The sequence below is a fragment of the Anastrepha obliqua genome, chromosome 4 (assembly GCF_027943255.1).
Source record: "Anastrepha obliqua isolate idAnaObli1 chromosome 4, idAnaObli1_1.0, whole genome shotgun sequence".
NCBI classification, from domain to species: Eukaryota; Metazoa; Arthropoda; class Insecta; order Diptera; family Tephritidae; genus Anastrepha; species Anastrepha obliqua.
This window is the reverse complement of record NC_072895.1, coordinates 78,457,604-78,478,359: the sequence shown is the minus strand read 5'-3', so window position 1 is coordinate 78,478,359 and position 20,756 is coordinate 78,457,604. Positions and strand designations below refer to the sequence as shown.

Below are 20,756 nucleotides of genomic sequence, written 5' to 3'. Positions count from 1 at the left end.
AATTCATCGCCTTAAGCCAGCGTTTGTTGAGAACTTAATCGACGACTTAGACAATCAATTAGCAATTCCTGAACCTATTACATCGAAACACCGCCAATCAAATCTACAAGATCGGGTCGTCGAATCAAACTTCCTGCTCGATTGTGTAATTAGCGGGGGTGTCTTGTGGCAACTCCTGGTAGTAATCGCAACAATCTATTTTTGTTTGTAACCAACGACAGCGGTTTATATTGGGCTCCCGTTATTTTTCCCATTCCGTTAATTTTTTCATTCCGTCCAAAACTTTCTTTCAGCGTGGTAATTAAAGATAAAAGTTCTTAATTAATGACTAAATTGTGCATTTATGTTTTGAACATTAATAAAACTTTTGCAATAAAACAGGAAACATGTTATCATTCACGCACCAAGTCCTTTACACCCTCTATAACTGGCTGGATGGGCTTCTACGCGGTTACAGCATTTTGGTTTCTCTTTTTCGGGCTTATTGCAGCTGAGAATGGCAAACTGTGTTGACATTTCTGATCAGTAAGACTTGGATTCCAAATTGACTTCATCACTGTATAAAGCACAAGATTTTAGCTCTCATATGTCTATGCCAAATGTATCCTAGATAAGTAAAGGGTGTTTTTTTAGAGGTTAGGTTTTCAAGATGAAATAAAACGTATATAATTTAATGTTATGGCCAAGAATTTAGCTTTATTATAAAGATAAGGGTTTGCCATTGTGTTTTAAAAATGATTTCGGGCAGGTGGCCGCCGCGGCTGGCTCGAATAAATTCCAGCCGAGAGGCCTAATTTTCGACCACTTTTTGCAGCAATTGGGACCGTATGTCAGCAATAACGCGCCGAATATTCTCTTCCAAGACGTCAATCGTCTCGGGCTTATCTGCGTAGACAAGCGACTTCACATAGCCCCACAAGAAATAGTCCAGCGGTGTTATATCGCACGATTTTGGAGGCCATGCCACAGGTCCACGGCGCGAGATAATGCGCTCAGCAAAAGTTTCCTTCAATAAATCGATTGTTGCGTTGGCTGTATGGCATGTAGCGCCGTCTTGTTGGAACCAAAGGTCGTCCACATCAACATCGTCCAATTCAGGCACGAAAAAGTCATTAATCATGGCTCTATAGCGCTCTCCATTGACTGTAACATTATGGCCGGCTTCATTTTTAAAGAAGTATGGACCAATGATTCCATCTGCCCATAGAGCACACCAAACAGTGACTTTTTGAGGATGTAACGGCGTCTCAGCAATGGCTTGTGGATTATGTTCACTCCAAATGCGACAATTTTGCTTATTGATATACCCATTCAACCAAAAGTGAGCTTCATCGCTGAACAAACTTTTCTTGTGAAAATCGGGATCGGTGGCCATCTCGTTTTGGGCCCATTCACCGAACGTGCGACGCGCTTGATGGTCGTTCGGCTTCAATTCTTGCACGAGTTGGATTTTGTAAGCCCGCAAACCAAGATCCTTCCGCAAAATCTTCCATAAAGTGGATGGGCACATCTCCAATTGCTGCGCACGATGGCGGATGGACTCATTCGGGTCTTCTTCGATACTCTGCTCCACAGCAGCAATAGCGTCTTCGGTGCGCACTGTACGACGTCTCTGAGGATGCGTATTATCCACTAGAGCAAATGTGGTTCGAAACCGATCCATGGTTAATCGAATTAGTGACTCTGATGGACGATTATGTCGACCGAATATTGGACGCAGCGCGCGATGTGTCGCGCGAACCGAACCATTATTTTCGTAATAAATTTGCACGATTTGCAAACGTTGTTCAGGTGTAAGTCTATTCATTATGAAATGGCAAACCAAACTGAGCATAAATCAAGTGACAGCTGTCAAAAAGACCATCTACGAAAAAAGTAGTGCCAACTTGAAAACCTAACCTCTAAAAAAAACACGCTGTAGCTTCACTACTTTATGGTAATAGAATTTTTTAGTTTGATTGCCGGGAAGTTTGTGGGCTTGACGCAAAGGAACTTGTTTGATTTCCTTTTGTGTTGGCTGAAGTCATACATGGCTGAATGTCGTTGTGTTGTTGTTGTGTATTGTATTCGCCCACGGTTTGATACTGCGTCATCTGATGTTCCGCAAAGTAGCGTTCTTTGACCTCTTTTGCTTGGCATTTTTATTAGTGACATACGACATTGGTTCAGGTCTTCTAATTTTTTATTGCATGCGGAAGACTTAAAAATATTTTAAACTGTCGCGAGTCTTTCTTATTCTATCAAACTCTAATCGGATCTTGCTAATGTAATAACCACATCATCTAAATTTTAAGAAATTATTTTGTTTGCCGTTTTCTAAGTCTCGATCTCCTACCTCTTTTTATTATTATATTAGTGACTCGTTGTGGAGTTCGGTTGACGAGATTTCTTTTTCACGGTCAATTAAATTACGCTATCGCAAAGTCTTACTCTATACTTCGATGCGTTCGTCGTTTTAGCTCGGGTTTCACTGATCCATATACGCATAAGCTACTTGTTACTTTTTTGGTGCGATCTACATTAGAATACATATGGGGTCCGAATTACATCTGCCATGTATGTATATCTGCCGGTTTGATTGTGTTCAAAAAACGTGTTTGCGCTTTGCTCTTCGCTTTCTATGGCTTCTTAAGCCGATTCCTTCCTGTCATTTATTAGCTTAGAATCCCTAAATAGTACAAGAACTATTCTATTCGCCATTTTTACTTGAATATATTCGTTTTAACATTTCATCTAGAAGCATTAGTTAGGGTAAGTTGTTTTTTCTTCTGCTCCTAATTCACCAATTGCTTGGGCGATGAACTGTCGTGCCAAGCTACCAAAGTCGTTTAGTACAGATTTTTCTCTACCAAAATCTAGATTTAAGAAGTTAATGGCTGAACTGGCTTAACTAGTAAATATATTGTATTTGTTAACTGTAAATAGTCTGTATGCATTCTTAGTTTCCAAAACGGATATACTGAGAGGCCAGTGCGTTTCGGCAGTAATATTGGATATGTCTGTCAGTGTAACGCCAGGTATAGAGCAATTTCATTGGACGATTTTTTTTTTAATATTTTGCAACATAATTAACTTTTTCCACGCGTCGAGTCCAGTTACCATTTGGGTTTCCGATTTTTTTTTTTTTTGTTTCTACAGGTAGTGCAAAATGATTCTCGCAACCGCCATTTTTCTTTCACAAGCTTTCCTATTATAGGATGGTTCCGCGGGTAGAAGTCTACTCAAGTGAAGAAAGTCTCTGATCGCCTTTGGCATACGATTAAAACAGCACACAACTTCGGGACTTCACCTAAATATCCTCTGGGTAGCTTTCGAATACCCATTTCGGACCGAAAAACCACAGGATATCTGGTTGTATGCTGAGTTTGGGAATCGCCACATAAAAATTCTTTTCCAATGAGAACACATGCAAAGCCGGACGAGGCCTGATGAGACCATGGCAAACTAACTATAGACTATGATTTGAGGGCATGCACCTGGAATGTCTGGTGCCCTAATGCGGAAGGTGTCTCCACCCAGTTGGGTAATGTCCTCGTAAGAAAAAGGCTGATGCGACAGACGGGCCAAGACAAGAAGACCATAAAGTTTTGCAAAGTGCACTACAGTTGCCATGGAAAGGAGCGCAAATTTGATGTTGGATTTGTAGGGGTAGGGATGTGATATGAAAGGATTGCCCGCTCAAGAGAAATAAAATTAAAAAAAACTTCTAAGATTTGTATGTACTAAAAAAGCGTCCGCCTAAGGGAGGTGTCTGCTACGATTCCAATAACTTTAAAATTTTATTAGGATAAAGCACATAATTTTGTCATGGCCGCTACCTACTTGCAGCATATTTTTTTAAATTATGTTTTTTTTGTAAAGATTTCGTACATAAATGGCATTTAATGTCTTGTAAAGCTTTACCATCTTCGAAAGGTGTACTCATATCGAATCTAAGCTGATTTCCGTAAGGTACCAATATCTGTGGTATAATATCGGTAGAGTCTCATCATTTTGCACCCATTTGTGCAGAATGGTCCATTTATGAGTTTATTCATATCGCAGTTCAGGCATCTTTCTATGTGCTTCCTTATGAGATTAATACTTTTTTTTTTTTTTAATTGGCGCGTACAGCCGTTTTTGGGTGTTTGGCCGAGCTCCTCCTGCTATTTGTTGTGTGCGCGTCTTGATGCTGTTCCACAAATGGAGGGACCTAGAGATTAATACTTACAGCATATTTAATTAGATAAGTGAACAATGTCAACAAAATATGATAGTGAAGGGGGCAATTACGAGTTTCGAATCTGCTTTGGTTTAAAATGCTGTTAAAAGCTCCATTATAAGAAAAATGAAATTTATAATTTAGATTTTAGAAATCAAATAAATTTAGTTCAGATTATTTTTCGACCGTTTTTACTTAAGGGGTTACATGGGTCGGGTAAAAAAGGCCTATTTTCAATATTTTTTTTTCTAGGTAAAAAATTATTTATTTAATTCAAACTTTTGTCTGTCTTATAGCCCCTGTGACCCCTCAAAAAAAAGGTGCGTCCGCGTTGTCAGCATAACTCCTGACAGGCTCATAAAAAATGAGAAAACAAAAATAAGTGTTTTAGTTAAGACCATAAACTCGTGCTTGAACGAAGGAAAGAAAAAAGTAAAAACTGGAATTTTGGCAGACATTTTTCCAAAAAAAGGAAAATTTCGGTCAAATTTGCTTGACATTTTGTTTTTTTTTAAATAGTTGTAATTGAAAAAAAAAACAAAATCCTTCGTTCAAGCACGAGTAAATTGTATTTCGAACACCTGTGTAAAATTTGATCAAGACCGGTTGAGTAGTTTTCGAGAACATTTGACAACCGACTTTGAAAACACGGTTCCGAGAAAAACGCGCTTAAAGTTTTGAGTAACAATAAAAGTGGCTTGGAGCGCACACATTCCAAAGGCTGTATCTCCGAATTTATTATTCGGATCGATTTGAAAATTTAGGATAATGTTCCTGAGATGTTGTAGAAATTAATAAGCCCAAAAAAAATAAATCGATCTTTTGAACCAACGAAACCCATGTAACCCCTTAACTACAATTCAATCAAAATTCAATAGAATCGAACTGAAGCGGTGTTGAGTTTTCAAAAAGACGAATGAAATCGAAAGCCAAACCAAATTCACTCTACTGGCACTTTCTTACTTGTCTATTATATTTACATATGTATAGTATTCATGTATATATGAATGAACGCTGTATAAGCAACAGCTAAAGCTTTTGGCACTGGCATCGCCTGCTGTCTGCTGCCTGCTGCCGATTGCATATGCAATTATGAACAGATGAAATCGTGCGGTGAACGCTCGCGATTGCTGTGCCATAAGAAACAGACGTTAAACGCCATTAGCAACAGCACCCAGCCCAACATGTACATACACCATACTCGTATACATAGCTATGTATGCGCATTACATATGTTGGCTAAACGATATCGATGAAAACACAACTCTACAGACCCAACAACAATGGAAAGTAGTGAAGAAAAAATGCAGCTTCGAATGTGACCGGAACAGGAACAGTTAAGTCGCCATCAGCTCAAACACTATGAGCACCATTTAAGGTTTGGGAACTGCAGCAAAAGCAAGAGGGGACAAGGGCTAAATTCAATGTCACATGCAGCCGTTTCGTCTGTCATCTACAGCAGCAGCAGCCACTCAAGATCCACACATCCACAAAATGCTAAAATGTATAGGTGTATGTATACTCGTACGTCCATTTCCATTTTGGTTTTGTATTTACTACAAGTTGTTATTACCACAAAATTGTTCTACTTTAGGGTATAAGCAATCAATGTTTTCTTTTTAATGTGTGTTTGCGTGTTGTTATTACTTTTGTAGTCCCATACATACATATGCATACGCATACTCTGTTTCAAAGTGGTGGCTTATATTGCTGTTGAGTTCATCTGTTTTTAATTTCTCGCATATGTCATTGAAACAAACACTTGATTATGCGCCAAATACATACGAACATACAAATGAATGTGTGTATGTCCAACGTATGTAGATGTGTGGTGGCTTTGTAGCTGGAGCAGATATTCTATATTAAGCGCACACGAAAGCGTGTTTTCCACGTCTTGAATTTAAAGAAATAAAACATTTCTTTTTAATTAAAAAAGAATCCACGAAAGTTTTGGTTATATCAGCATTCAAATTGTACTCGTATGGCATTTAGCGTTTGTAAATAACTTTGCTTGATCCAAATTTGTTCTACTTTTTTTAAAGTCATTTTCACTGAGGGATGGCAGGTAGCAGTCGGTTTCGACAGAGGTCAATGAGTTAGATCACGACTGTGACGTGGCTGATGTCGAGATGTACCCATTTTTTATACCATTCAGTCTTACGATAGCATTACAAGCCAACTACAGGGTGAACGATATGAAGTGTTACCAACTTCACAATGCTTGTATCTGTAGAACAGCTCATGACATCAACGTCAAAATTGTTCTAATGACAGTTCAATATATTGTTTATAAGCCATCAAAAGCATTTGCATTTCAGTTTTGTTGAATTTTTTTTCTGTGATGGAATTCAAACGTAATAGTGTGATTGCGTTATATTTGGCTGGAAAACCACCAGCAGTCATTGTTCGTGAGCTCAGTCACCTCAAAGTGAATGAAATGTTTGTGTATCGCACTATAAAACGTTACAATGATACTGGTAGCACTGCAAAACGCTATAGAGGTGAACTGGTTCTGAAAGTGAAGGTTCGACTTGAACGAAATCCACGTCGAAGTGAAAGAAAAATGGCCAACGAACTGAAAATATCGCAAGACAGCATTCGACGCATATTGAAAAATGAGCTCAAGGTCAAGGCTTACAAGTTCCAAAAAACACACGATCTTTCCTAACATTGTGTTTTCTGATTAAAAAAATTTCCCAGTTAAGCAGTTCATACGCTCATACGAGAATTTGAGCCTACGTGAGCTGATGAACGCTCTCCAATCGTTTTTATCTAGCCTAGTGTCAAAGTGAATGTGACTTATTATCGAGAAAATGTTTTAGAAGCTGCTTTAGAGCCGTGGACACGCAAACATTTCGGTCGTAGACCATGGACGTTCCAACAGGACTCGGCACCGTCTCATAAAGCTCATGTGAACCAAGAATAGTTACAAAATTATGTTCCACACTTCATTTCGTCCACACAATGGCTTTCGAATTCGCCAGACGCAAATCCGATGGACTATTCCATCTGGTCCATTTTGGAGAGCAAGGTGAGGACTAAAATATATGCCAGTATGGATGCGCTGAAAAAAGCGATTATACGAGAATGGGCCAAAATACCTCAAGATCACATTCGTGCAGCATGCAACTCATTTTTTGACCGTTTGAAGGCTATAGTCAATGCAAAAGGTGGTCATATTGAGCTAAAGTGAATATATGTTAAAATTATAATCATTTTTGAACAATCTTTGAAATCAATAAAAACTAATTTCACACAAGAAAGTTATGGTGTTTTGAATAGGTAACACTTCATATCGTTCACCCTGTACATTTGCATAAATTATTTTTGTCTTTCTAATTTCTACTATTAATTCTCATCTCGACTATTCCTAAATTTTTCTTAAAGTTTATTTCAATTTCAGCTACATTACATTTCATTTACAGTTACATTTAAATAATAATATTTTCTAAATTGTAAGTTTTAAAATTGCTTTTTAAAGAAAGGTATTTCGAAATTTGTAACTTCGCACAGCGAAAAAGGGTTAATAAAAGGCTTAAAGTTTTACAGATACAGACTCATTTCTCAGTTGGTTTAATAATGTGTACAAATCTATGCTGGCTGTAATCCTCTTACACCTGCCAGCTGATTAACATGGAAACAAATCTTTGGGATTTTCCCATTTTCTTGAGGCTTTCTATCCTCGCTAGATATTTTTATGACAAAAATGCGGCACAACTCTCAATTAGTTTTCAATTCTTGCATCGAGCGAATGGCGTAACGAATGGCCCATGACTTGGATTTCAGAAGTTGGATCTTATAAGAATGTAGTCAAAGATCTTTCCTCAAAATCTCCATTCAATCCATGAAACTCATTTTCAATTATTTTTTTCTTTAACATACTAAACGGAACGAAATTTACAGAAAGACGTTTTTAAGAAAATTGTCATTTTTTAATTTATTTCTTAAAGACTCCAGTATGGATTTTGGTATAGATTACTATTTTCGAGTTCCTTGGGCTTATTACGAGTGCACAGATCAACAAAGAAAATAAACCATCATTGCTGACGTATAGCATAGTTATAGAAAAGTTGTCAGCCTTCATTACTCTTTTTCAGAACTGTGTGTGTGCATTTAAAGCTCAAAAACACCTGCAGAAAAATTTGTGTGTAAAAACACCTGCCTTTCAACATATAGCCTTGCCAAATGCGCCAATTAAGCTAAAATTTTGTTGAAATGTAAATTTAGAAACGATGTTGGGTACACGAAGCTACTGGCCTAATGAAATTCGTTGTTTATATTCAAAATGTTTCTATTGGTGTCTTATAAACTTATTACAGAGAGGAAAGGAGACTATGAACGCCTAAGTATGGCACGGTGATTGAAAATATACCGTTAATACGAGTAGTACCAGCCAATACGTCGATAAGTCAAAATTAGGCATTGAAACACATGGGGATGAACACACTTATACACATACATATCACACATGTACACATGCATATTTCATACTTATATGCCCACATAAATAAATGTATGTATGGCATGTTTCTGTTGATTATTTTTAAATATCCACATATGAGCACAGCAGCTGTATTGAGCAGCTGCTAAAATAGCTGAATCAGTCAAACGAATGAAGTGCACGGCGTCCAGCGTACGACGACCATCCGCCAGCAATGAGTAATAAAATCCACTGTAGGCAATCTGCGGAGCCTGAATGAATTTTTATTTAAATGACATCATTTCTAATAGATCAATAAAAGAAATGCAGTTACAGTTGCACACTGTAACGAATTTGTATTTATCAGCAATTAAAAAATAAATAAAGAAAATCAAAACAAAACAATTACGAAACTTACTGTCGGGTTATATACCCAAAGGTGTTTTTAATAGGTGAAGGATTATGCTTCGAAATGAGATGGACAAGTGTTGGGTAAGAGAGAATCTCCTAATCGATATATGATTTCATTACATCAATGATGGAAAGTTACTTCTGGCCTAGGTCCGTCACAAATCCTTTTATCAGGAGTTGTGTAATCCAATATTGGTTTCCTAGCAAAGTTGCGTGGGTCTTTACAGTTCGATTTTTTTTTTTAGTTCTATTAAGCACATATTTTAAAGTCCATGCGTAAAACAGTTCTCAGTAAAAATTCTAGTCATAAGTAATAACTTCAATTGCTTTTTGTTTAATAGCCCAAGGGCGTTGAGTCGAGTGATTACAAATTTCTTCTACTGCGTGGCCGTCACACCACCTGTAAGCGCATTTCTAGCTGCATTTTCATCTCCTTCAATTATTTTCTTCATAACGGCCGGAACGAATGGGAGCCGGAGCTGGTGATTTCATATCTTGTACCTACTGAGTAAGTCGGCTCAAATTTTTCAATTACCTTTTTAATTTCAAGCCCTTTAGATTATTATAATGAGCGAAATTAAATACTTTGCGAATTTTTAGTTCCCCATTACCATTTTTTGACGTGATAACGTCTCATAATTCGATTTAGCCGGCTGCACGCACGAAAAAATGTGTCGTTATCTTGCTCAATCGTCGCTATCTTGCTCATTCGTCGTTATCTTGCTCAATTGCCGTTACCTTGCTCAATCGCCGTTACCTTGCTTGAACTGCAAGCGAAAGCGCGGAATGAACGACAAAGAGCACAATCGACCCACACATTCGGCAACGTTCGACATCTGGTTCTCTCCTACTTGAGTGAACATATATATGTATGTACATGTCCATTTGTATATAAATTCACATATTTGTATTTGCATATGCCTTCTTCCTGTGTGCATGGTAATGAACCATTTCTCTGTTGAGAACAGGACGATGATAGGAAAAGTAGGAAATGAAAGGGGATGTTTCGAGTGTAGTGTGTCTTGAAAAAGGCAAACCTTGCGTTGTTCGAGAGTCTGGAACAACTGTTTGGCTTAGAAGGTCAGCAACTTAATAAGGTTCTTAAACCGCACAGACTGGATATAGCCATGCTGTAAATAACCGTTAAACAAGTTGGTAACGAGGATGTGGCAACAAAATGGTGCGGAAGCGCTAGTTGGATTCTGGAAGAATCACCACTTTAACCAACCAACTGTCTTTGTTTGAAAGTTGACTTCTTCAATAAATATTTAATAAAAATTAATTTAACAGCAATTTGTTTGATATTTTGTCAAATTTTGCATGATGAATCTCAGGCGTGATTGACAACTCAGGCTCACTTTTCAATTTGGCATTATAGAATAATATATTTCTTATGAGAGCAATGTAAATTTCAATCACACTTTGTCCAATATATTTTGCGTATTTCCTGCTTAATTACAAATACAGGTATAGTTCAATACGCCACTGAAAATGAGGGAAAATTGCTAAAATACGCATAATTGGAGTACACACGTAATGGTAAATCGAGGCCGAGGAACGGCATCACTCAAATCGACTATCTTGAAAATGGTAAAGTGTAAAATGATCACCGACGCATACCTGCAGAGTTATATTATCTTATAAAAAGCATAAAGCAATTCGAGAAAAACAAAACTGCATAAATTAAGCTACGACAGCCTCCTTCGTCCAGCATACTTTCCAAGCATCTTCTCCATAGCTTAGTCGCATTAGATTTGAGCCGAATGAAGAGGTCGTGAATAAAACAAAGACCTTTTTAGGTGAAATGTGTCGAGCGAAAATAAGATTATGTTCGGAAATAAAACGTTTATTGCCAAATAGCGTGTTCCTTTTTTAACTTTCAACGATTTATTAATCCTTCCAAGTAATTTTAAAGTGTAAAGCATATTTAATTCTTTCAAAACTATAAATCCATATATTTTGAAAATTTATAGAGCTACCTTTTATGAAATTTAATTTTAAACCACAAATGAGTACTTACCATAATCAAATGCGCCAATGATAAAAGTGCCGCCAGTTCAAATGTCTATAAATTCACAAGTGCTGGGTGCAAGATTTCGACAAACTCATCTAACGAAGGCAGGATATAGCATCTGCATACATACATGCATCTACTCTCGCAGTTCAAGTGATAGAGTGGAGTACGCCTTTTGATCAATTACGTGTCGCAGTGAATGTTATCGGGGCGGGTGTCAACGGCGTTGGCGTTGATTGATAAGTGGTGCTCCAAAAACATATGTACACACTCCTTAATTATTTATTTGTATCCCATTCACTCGCACCAAATGCAATCCAATTTAGCTCGTGCTCTTCAAGCAATGAATATGAATTTGATAGCCGGAAAAAAATATTCTCCCATTGACCGATATTTTGAGAAATTTTTAGTTCAATAATTCGCGGCGACTGAAACGAAGTTTGCAACTACATAATTAGATGTTTTTCTTGTTGCCACTAAAACTGTTATTTGTTTTAGAAACACTAATGCGAAAGAGAGAGAGAGGCTCCGAAGACTTTTAACGTTAGGCCTGCCTTCTATAAACGCACTGTCTGTTTTGCAATATTTTGTAACAGCGGATATATTTTCAAAAGTATTCAATTTTCAGCTCCATTTACAAATATCTACGCTGTTATTCCTCTTTTTTTCACCTTTGTACACACATTCACTTGCTCCAACAAATATACATACATACATTCATGCATATGCATTCATTTACTACGTGTATTTGCTACTTTTGTTTTGTTTGGTGGGGCAGTCAGTTGGATGACACAGTGAAACAGCTGCAGCTGCTTTCTATCCTTCTTTAGTTCGTTCACAGCACGTCAACAGCGCAAAATTGAATGGAAACATATGAAGTGGAAAGGGAGAGCAAAGCAACGAGCGGGCAGATTCTGTTCAGTGGCTGCTTGACGTCGCTGTTTTATTTTGTTTTTCTTACTTTTCTATGAGTATGTGTAAGAGTAAGAGTTTTTTTTTTTATTTTGAATGCCCGCGATATACCGAGCAACCTCGAACCACGTGCAAATGTTTATGTCAGCAACACCTCCCTTCAACTTTTAGTAAACTTAATGTCAATTACTCCGAGTCTCACTTCAATATTATTGCTGTTGTTCAAATTGTTCCGCGCTTTACAAATTTCCTAAGTAGATTTTTTGCTGTTGGGTTAGCGACTGCGGTATCTTTTGTTGCTGTTGCCTTTACTTAATTTTCGCACAAAAGGGCATCTGTTTTAACTCGTCTCTTAGTTAAATTCATTTACATTTCATCAGAAAATAATTTCAACTCACTTTTTATTTACGTTTTTTTTTTTTGTTTTTTTTTTTTGGTTTTTAATTTTTGGCTGGTTAATTTTATTATTGTTTTTTAATAGATATTTATGTATATTTACTTTGGCTTTTGTGTTTCCTTCCAGTTTATTTGTTATAAGCACGATTTTTTTTTAATATTAATTTAATATTTCAAAAACAGCTGTGCTGTTATGTGTCGTGATAGTTCCCAAACGTAATTTTCATTGTTCTTACATTACATCATCTTACTGTTTAGTCTATAGGGTTTCGTAAAGTATTAATTTTAGTTTTAATTCCATATATCTCTCGTTTGCTGGAGGAAAAAATTTTCGTTTTGTGATTAAGTGTGCAGAAATTACCGCCAGCTGCTCCTCAGTTTGAACAAATTGCGATATTATTGACACGATTTCCCTTATTCTTACTAAGGGAGAAATTGCAAATTGAAAACTTTAAATCCGTTTTCCTCGAATTTATAATTTTTTAGTTATCACGCTCTTCCAGCAAACGAGCAAGTGTTTTCGTAAATATCCGCTTTGTTTACATGCGAGCTATTTTAAATTGTCAACTGTGTTTCACTGGTTCATAAACTCACACGTTGAAGGATACGTTTAAGCAGCACCAACACAAAAGACTGAGGCCGCAAACTTTCTTGCCTTTCGCTTCTCACAAATTTGCACTCTGCAACATATAACTCACGATTTCTAAATGCCTAGTTCCATTAAGAACCTAGCAAAAAGTTAAATAGAGCTGAATGTTATAATAAACAATCAGAGCCGTTTTTTTTTGCTTCATCCGTTGAACACAACCAATAACAACGCACTTTCCGATGGCACTGAATTCAACTGAAACGAAAGCTAGCCGCAACACCAGCGCCACATTCTCGTCGGCTTTTCTATTGCTTCTGCTGCGTCGTTTTGTCTTTGCAAACACAATATGAAAACACACTCCCAATGCAGCATAGCGAAACAGGAGAAACAACGAATAAAACCACTGCTGCACAAGTAAATGCCGTCAGTCTGTTTTATTTCTCTACGTAAATATACTCGTAGTGATTCTTAGAAATGTTTCTCTAAAAAATATAATATTTTTCTTGGTTTGGCTGAAAATTTTCATCCGCTTTCACGTGTTCACGGTCCAACGTCGTTTTCGTCTTTGGCTTTTCGTTTATAGTTGAAAATTCGTTTTGGCTAGAATGCCGTTTTGTCTGGTTGTGTCCTTTCGTGTTGAGATCAGAGACTAGTTGGTTGTACTTGTATGTCTCTCTAAATTTCGCTCCCTCTCACTCAATACAAATGTGGGCATTTACCCATTCGATTCCTGTCGCTGTTTCCATCTGTTATCTTCCGTAGCAGTTGGGAGAAGGCTTTTTGTGGCGCATGCGCGCTGCCAACGCTAGTAGGGATAGTCTTATGTTGTTGGCAAAACAGCTGTTCCACGGCTGATGAGTGAACACTGTTTGCGGCAGCCGCTTGAGTGCCTTCGGCGCCTGCCGGTTTCCAGCTGCTGTGCACCTTTCGCTTACATTCTTTGACTTGCTCATGCCTTTGCTTGCCGCGCGGCACATCTGAAATTGGCATTTGCTTGGGCGAAAAAAAAAATAATACAAAAATGAAGCAAAGAAATAAGTGTCAGCCATCGGTGGACACTCAAGAGCAGCCGGTGCTGTTTTGTTTATTTTGTATTTTTGCTTTTGCTTCTGCTCGCTTAAGCATTTGCTATTGCAGCTACAGTGTACTCGTATATGTGGTTGTGTAGTTGATCTGGTATTATCGATGTAATTTCATTTGAATGAATGGTTAGCCATAGTTGTGTGCACTGGCCAAATGTTGCTGCAAGCGAACGATGCCACAGCAAAAATTATTGATATGACGAGGAAATATTTTAATTAAAAATTATACGCTGGCATACATACATACACATATACACATGTATGTACTTGAAAATATGCGCAGCAGTTTATTTGAATGTATTTTTTATATTAGCAAATATTTGTTTGTAAACAGTTTTTAAGATTTCTGTAATTGAATTAAGAGTTTTAAAACTTTGAGTAATGAATTCTTATGAAAGCGAAAAATATAAGAATATCACTGTTACGAAGTCACGCCTAACTAACATCACAAAGATTAGGACTTCTATAAACTTCTGTTCGAGAGCGATCCACATTTGTTGCACAGCCCTTGCTTTTACTGCCACAACTCTTTTTTAATTATTATTATACATACATAATTGTCCATAATTTTCGATCGGATTTAAGTTCGGGTTTCAAAAACCTCATTCGATAACTGGCATATTCCGATATTTAAGCCACTGATTCTCCATTCTCGAGTTGTCACATTTTAAATAAGTATTTGCAAGTTGCCTTATTAGGAACTTCTTGCGAATAAATATACAGCGGAAATTTTCCCAGATATGGCACAAGGTGTTCCAATAATAAATTTCGAAGAACCGAACCGTCCATCTTACCCATGCCATAACCCGGTCATCTTTGAGGAGTGTCTTGGATAGAGCAATTTGTTACGAAGACGTCAAACATAAGTTCTGCCATTAGTTCCACATAAGATGAAATTTTATTCATCACTCATCAATATTATGTAGATGTTAATGAATAAATATATTTTCTGATGGACTCTAAACGCTTGTTTCTTGTTGGCTGTTGTGGCACGTGACATTGTCTTTTTTTCATAGTTTTGCATCCCCGTAGATTGCGTTCTAAAAGTCGCTGTCTGATAATCGTATTTGCAACAATTGCGCCAAAACCATTTTGCACTCTGACTTTTATTTCTGACGAAGTTGTTGGTTACCACAAAATCAAGAATTTTTCTCTATTTGCAGTTTATCTGGCAATTGGACGTCTTTAATTGGCAAAATGTTGAAATTTCTGAAAGTGTTGGATCGTTTCTTTTTTTGCATTAACACTCTCTCTGCCTTTCAGACAATTTGCACATTTTTTTCTTTTTTTGAAATATGTTCCATATAACTCTTTGTCACACTAACACATCCAATGTTACTCGTAATACAAATAAAATGTCTCAATTTTTTAAGTTCTTACAGGCAAAGTACGGGTCCCTTAAGCCCACATATTTTATACAATAAATACATTTTGCAAAAATGGGTAGTTTTCTATGCTGCATCTATGGCTTTTAAAATCATGTCTGTGTATAAAAATAACCAATAAAATCAACAGGAGTATATCTTATCAGAAAAAATTATACTTGTGTATAAGAAAAAATGTTTTGCATTTGGATTCAAATATTGAAATGTGATGCACGAAGTATAAAATGGGGCTTTCTGGTCAAATTAACTACAGAATATATGTGATACAGTGGACCTTCAATATTACGAATCTTATGTAGTGCGCCTAATTCGTTAAATCAAAAAAATTCGTTTAATCGAGTATTTTTTTTACCCACAATACCATCTTTCAATTAAATAACTAAATGCATTCATTTAAAAAAGTATATATAAGATGATTTTTTAAGAGCTATAAGAAAGTTTTTCAAAAAAATACACGTAAAATTCAGAAAAATGCATGAACTGTTTAATCCATATAGTTTAATGTTTGAAGATTATTTCATGCAAATGTTGACCGCGACTGCGCTTCAAATGGTCCATCCGCTTAGTCCAACTTTGGCATAATCTTTCCAATGTTTCGACCGGTATCTCACATATAAATGCTTTAATGTTGTCTTCCAATGCGTTAATTGAAGCAGGCTTGTCTGAATAGACATGAGCTTTAACATAGCCCCACAAAAATAATCTAAAGGCGTTATATCGCACGATCTGGGTGGCAAATTGACAGGTCCCGAACGTGAAATAAAATGTTCACCGAACTCGCCTGTCAACAAGTCCATTGTTACGCGTGCTGTTTGGCATGTGGCACCGTCTCGCTGAAACCACATGTCAAGCAAGTCAAACTCTTGCATTTTGGGCAAAAAAAAGTTGGATATCATTTCACGGTAACGCTCACCATTCACAGTTACGTTACGATTGGCAGCATCTTTGAAGAAGTATGGTCCAATGATACCTCCAGCCCATAAACCGCACCAAACTGTGACCTTTTCTGTATACATTGGTAGCTCTTGCAATTCTTCTGGCTGATTTTCTCTCCAAAATCGACAATTCTGCTTATTTACGTACCCATTGATCCAAAAATGAGCTTTGTCGCTGAACACAATTTTTCGATAAAAAAGTGGATCTTAAACTTTCTTAACAGAACACGCATTTTTATAATAAAATTCAATGATTTGCAAGCGTTGTTCGTTGGTAAGACGATTAATGGTTAAATTATAGACCAAACTGAAGATGTTTGACAGTGAAACAAAACACGAAACGTGCGTCAGCGATTTAAACCAACTGTTTAAAAAGATAATAGCTAAAAAATCACCCTTTATTAGGCGCTTTCGATTCGCCACTTCTCCGCTCGCTATCTAAGGGCTCTGCTCACTTGACGAAAATTTTTCATGTGAGAGTAACAACAAAATTATGGCGTAATATTCGCCGCAAGCGAGCGCTGTTGTACCTCATAAAACTGGTACTCACTATTTTCGCAAAGAAATGTAATTTTTGACAGCTCTTTTCCAGCGCTACCAAGATAATTTTATTTATACCAGTAGTTTTATCTATTCACCATGTGCTAAAGCTCGGCGAAACGAAGAAGCCTATTGTCTTAAATTCAACGACAACATTTTATTTATTTTTTACCGAAAAATTCTGCCGTGCGCGTCTGTTTTTTTAACAATTTTCAAGTCCTTCTGCACTGCGATTTCTTGCGTTTGAAAGTTTTGACAGTTCAACGTTGTTTGATATTGCTCAGGTAGCCAATCATGTTTAACCTCATTTGCAGTATGGCCTATTCGAGTAGCTTATACGAGATGTGTGCTTCATCATCTTCATTTTCGCTTTCATCGGAGTCTGAAAAACCCTCAGCACAATTCCTTCCGTAAATATCCACGATCTCAACTAAATACTGCAAAACTAATATATTAATTATTAATATAACTAACAGCAAGGTTTTACATCAAGGAAAACTGCTGCTGCAAGAGTCGATTCAAGGACGCTTTCGCCGTTTACTTCATGTGATGCGTTTTTTATTTTTAACGTATTTCTCGATTTTAAATTAAATTTTTTTATAGTGCGAATCGATGTCCTGGGAACTCCTTATTTCGCGGCTATAACCTTAATTGGTGGAATCGCCCAAAATCTCTAATTTAGTTTGCAATGACAAACGCTTTCGATTTGCCTCACACGAAATAAAACAGACCACACCAAAAAAATTCCTTGAATCTTTTGACAAACTACATACAGGGTGGGCCATATAGCGTTTGCTTTTTGAACCACCTATTTTTTTGAGAATGGTAACACAAATAACATGTCAAATGTGTTCATAATTTACTTAAAGGCTTGACATTTACGAAATGGGGCGCTATACGCTGGAACAAAATTGGGAAATATTGAAAACCTATTTCCAAAGTGGTGAGTCTTCTTCTTCTTTTCTGATTTTCACATCGGTGGCTATGTCAATAAGCAAAATTGTCGGATTTGGGGCTCAGAAAATCCACACGTTACTGTAGAGAAGCAAATGCATCCTCAACGAGTCACTGTTTGGTGCGGTTTTTGGACTGGCGGCATCATCCGGCCATTTTTTTTCGAAAATGAGCGAGGAGCCGCGGTTTGTTGTTTCCAAAATTTGAAGAGGATGACATGGACGACATTTGGCTTCAACAGGACGGTGCAATTTGTCACACTGCCAAAGGTATTGTACATTCGAACTTTTGGCTACCGTTTTTGAAAACCGAATTATCAACCGAAATTCCGATATCAATTGGCCGCCTCGGAGCTGTGACTTAAGCCCGTTGGACTAGTTTTCGTGGGGAGCCGTTAAGGACAAATGCTATGCGAACCATCCAGAGACGAGTGATGCTTTGAAACACGAAATCAAAGTTGCCATTCATGAAATTGGAGCCCAAACAATCGAAAATGTGCTTAAAAATAGGGTTGATCGAATGGCCTACTGTAAAGCCAGTCGTGGCAGTCATTTGAACGATATTATTTTTCATTCATAAATGACAATGTTCAATCTTCAAAATAAAAAAAAAATTTGAAAAAATATTGATTCGTTTTTTTTTATAGCCGATTCAAAAAGCAAATTTTACATGGCCCACCCTATACATACACTTTCTTAGCGTTAGCTTAACGAAACCTTTGTTTTTTGCAAAGAAAGCGAAGTTTAAGAAAAAACATGAACAACCTTCGTTGCGTTCGTTATATCGAATAAAACAGTTCAGTAGCGTTCTTGATATAGAAACATCAGTGAGATAATTTACCTACTTCGTTAAACCGAAAATCCGTTATGCAGGGTGTTCACTGAATATCACTGTTTATAAAATGTATTTAAGTTACACGCACAAAACGTTTTTTCGAAAACTATAAATACGAAAAAAATATGTGTTTTCTGTTCTAGGATTCTTTTTCTTCTTAATTAGAAAATATAGTAAATTATGGCCTCAACATTAGCGCAAAGTAAATAAATGTAAATCGGTGTTAATTTTCAAATGGATAGAGAGCGCAGATATTTATCAAATATGTCGAACTTCATCATGACGCTGGCCAGCCACAATGGAAGATGTGTAGTGTATTAAGGAGAAGTATCTCACATTTGCGAGTATATTTGTACGTCATGGGCGTACCAATTGAATTTGCAGCAATCACTCAATTTTATTGAAAACATCATAACTAATTTGGAAATCTTAACAAACATTTTTGTGATTTTCATAATAAGAAAAAGTAAAAAAAATTGAGAGTACTTGTGTATGTAAATACATACTCGTACACCAATTTTGAAGCTCCCTGACACTAACGTCATCTTAAAAAGAATGCGCCAATGCCGGTTCAATATGAGAAGGTGGTGCAAGCTGTGTTCGGCACAAAACTTCGCGGCACAATCAGAATAAAAATTAAAGAAAACTCCCACACATGCACATACATATGTACATAAGTATGTATGTACGAGTATATGCCTAAGTCTGCCCGTGCCAGCCGTGCTAACAACGATAACAACAACAAAAGCATCAAAATGCCAATAGCAGCCGCGCCATAGCACACAAGGCAGCCAACACAGAAAACGAAGTTTGCACACAAACGCGCTTTTGTGCTACCGCCCCTCCCCACACCAACAATTGGCGCACAGCTGCTGGAGTGCCACAACAACAGCTTTATCACCAGCGCAAGCACAAGCACAAACTCAAAGTCAGCGTCAGCATCAGCATCAGCCGGCAAATGATGGAAAACGCCATTAGGTGAGATTTGGCCATACGAACAACAATTGTGCAACAATAAATGGGAAGCGACACAACACCGAAGGCACAGTCGGTTGGACGCAAAAACATGTAGTGGGCTACTTTTAAAACATCAGAAAGTAAACGGAAGTTGCCAGATTATTTTTAGTATTCATGTACATACTGTGAGTACCAATAGACCTCTTTGGGCAAAACTTTTTTGTGGAAGGGAAATTCTTAAATTCTTAAGGATTCTGAATGATTATTCAAGTAAGAAATATCAACTTAGTCCTCTAACGATAGACCTTATAGGCGGAGGTATTTTCACCAGAATTACTCCTCAGCTTTCTTAAGAAGAGTTGCACTTGAGTTTTAAAAAAATCGCACTGAGAACCTGCCAATTATGGATGTTTTCGCATTTGCAATACAACGAGCATTTTTGAATTCAATAATAAAAAATCGGCCATGATCGGTGATAAAATCTTAACGATAATTTATTCAACTTGCTTGATTAGAATAAAAATGTTGCGCGCAAAATCAACAATAACCATGGGATCCTGATAGAGATCTGGTACAATTTATGATCCGTTCTGCTCGTTTTCTTATTGTCATTAGTTTAGCAGCCAACTTTTACACTTCTTTATGAGTTTGATGACTTCTGCTAAAATAAAAATAAACCAAACGTGAGAATTATAGATATATACATGCATATATATACTTATAGTTTTACCATAACTAGAATAAACTTTATCCGACTCATTTTGCAAAAAGAACCTCTATCGGTGGCTGACTGTAATGCAGTCTATGAGCATCTCTAAAGCTTTTTCACATGCATAACCGAACAACCAGTTATTAACGATTTAACTATCGGTCACTAGATGCTTTCTTTAACTTTCGTCATTACAAAGCAAATCACAAATTCGTTGTACAGAGCAACTAAACTCTAGCCAATGGAGATGATGTGTGTATGACTGAAGATTTGTTACCTTTGAAGAATCCGAAGAAGTTCGAGGCCTCAAAATAGTCTTTCGTATGAATTGTTTTTATCATTCAGAAGAATTTTATTTTTCTATTTCGAGAAATTAGTTGGCTTCTTATAAATTTTAGTCAAAATCTGAAGTACACT

General features: G+C 37.0%; 1 protein-coding gene across 4 annotated transcripts in view; it reads right to left on the bottom strand.

The window, feature by feature from the left end:
* LOC129245284 (protein CBFA2T3) overlaps positions 1-20,756 on the bottom strand; it is a 191,750-nt gene that overhangs the window by 104,448 nt on the left and 66,546 nt on the right. Inside the window, exons 1-2 of one of the 4 annotated variants that reach the window (XM_054883362.1) lie at positions 13,053-13,224; positions 11,053-12,669 (exon numbers count right to left, since the gene is read on the bottom strand). In XM_054883362.1, the coding sequence (XP_054739337.1) occupies positions 11,053-11,055 (3 nt within the window). In that variant the 5' untranslated portion in view covers positions 11,056-12,669; positions 13,053-13,224. Of the gene's footprint in view, positions 1-11,052; positions 12,670-12,948; positions 12,987-13,052; positions 13,225-20,756 lie in introns of those variants that run through there. The other 3 variants (XM_054883364.1, XM_054883366.1, XM_054883363.1) reach the window with 3 other exon arrangements.